Source organism: Colobus angolensis, unplaced genomic scaffold (genome assembly GCF_000951035.1).
Source record: "Colobus angolensis palliatus isolate OR3802 unplaced genomic scaffold, Cang.pa_1.0 Scaffold555, whole genome shotgun sequence".
Classification (NCBI taxonomy): Eukaryota; Metazoa; Chordata; class Mammalia; order Primates; family Cercopithecidae; genus Colobus; species Colobus angolensis.
This window is the reverse complement of record NW_012119099.1, coordinates 342,178-343,664: the sequence shown is the minus strand read 5'-3', so window position 1 is coordinate 343,664 and position 1,487 is coordinate 342,178. Positions and strand designations below refer to the sequence as shown.

At 61.5% G+C, this 1,487-nt stretch overlaps 1 protein-coding gene across 1 annotated transcript; it reads right to left on the bottom strand.

Moving 5' to 3' along the window:
* Positions 1-383: 383 nt before the first annotated feature.
* On the bottom strand, positions 384-886 carry LOC105525740 (putative coiled-coil domain-containing protein 144 N-terminal-like). The gene has a single exon (XM_011961482.1). The coding sequence runs from the start codon at positions 726-728 to the stop codon at positions 384-386; it is 345 nt and encodes a 114-aa protein (XP_011816872.1). The 5' UTR covers positions 729-886.
* Between the last annotated feature and the right edge of the window lie 601 nt (positions 887-1,487).

Below are 1,487 nucleotides of genomic sequence, written 5' to 3'. Positions count from 1 at the left end.
CCTCAGCCTCCCAAAGTGCTGGGATTACAGGCGTGAGCCACCGTGCCTGGCCGGGAAGTGCAATATTTATTTATTTATTTATTTATTTATTTATTATTTTGAGACAGAGTCTCGCTCTGTTGCCCAGGTTGGAGTGCAGTGGCGCGATCTCAGCTCACTGCAAGCTCCGCCTTGGGGAAGTGCAATATTTTTCAAGAAAACTCCTGTAAAGTAAAGCAACACATTTGCAATAGTAATAATCATTTATATGTTCTCCTGTCTCACTAAGAGACCTGGGCCCCTGACCCCTCTGAGATTTCCCCTCCCGGGTGCCATGGGGCCTGCGGGCACCAGAAAGCCGGGGTCCCTAACAGGACGGCACGCCCGCCTCCTTCGCCTGGCCATTACCTCTCCTTCCTATCCCTCTTGTTCATGCCAGGGTCTCCAGGAGCCAGGATGCGCTCCACCCCAAGGACGTCGCCCGACCGGGCAGCTCTGTGGAGCTCGCAGAGATCTTCCAGGTGGATGTCCTGCTGGGGCTGGTCTACGGCGCCCTCAACGTGCTTGCTGTCACTGCCCGCGCTGTCGCTTAACCAGCTGAAGGAGTCTGAGGACCACCAGTCCCCCAGGCAGCTTAAGGACAACTGGTCCTCCTGGCTCCCAACGCTAGGGGTCTTCCTCAGGGCGGCGACTGTCGGTTTCAGAGACCCCTCAGACCCTCCCCGCTCTTCTCCACCCCTGGAGGCCATCAGTAGAGAGCTACTGCCTCGGCCACAACCTCCCGGCAGGAAAGCCCCTGGTTTCCAATCTGTGAAAGGAGCACCGCCAAGCCAGAAATGCTAAGCCAAGCGATCACTGCCACACCAAGCCAAGCGACCACCGCCACACCAAGCCAAGCGACCACCGCCAGGCCAAACGATCACCGCCAAGCCAAGCGACCACCACCAAGCCTCGTGGGTAAGGCCAAGCCATGCAGGTAAGGCCAAGCCAGTCCGTTACACACCAGTGCGCATGCGCACCTGTGACGTCACTGCAACGGAAGCTCCAGCCTCCCAGAAAAAACTCCTTGGCCTGCAGGTGGCGCTGCAGCTCCGGCGCCGGCCTGGGCTGGCGGATCGTCCCCGGGAGGGTTCGGGATGGCAGCGCCCAGCCTGCCTGTCATGAGTGACGCCTCACAGAGCTGCGGGCGCACCTGCTCCTCGGCTTGCTCTGTTCAGGGGTGCGGGCCAGTTCCCGCCCCTGTGCCGCCATCGTTTGGTCGCTCTTGGCTTGGCCACCGCAGTGAAGTTGCCCCAGGGTCGGCACTGCCAGGATGCAAGCGGAGGCAGATGGCTGGGTCAGAGCGGGCTGTCTGGCCGGCGGGAAGGGCAGGCCTACGCCGCTGCCCGCCTAGCTTCTACTCGGCCTGCGCCTGGAGCCAGGCGCCAGCTCTGGGCATTCCGCTGCCTTAGGATGGGGCCGAGCAGCCGCTGCCATCCTGTGCCGCAGCCGCGGCGCACATCTGCCCA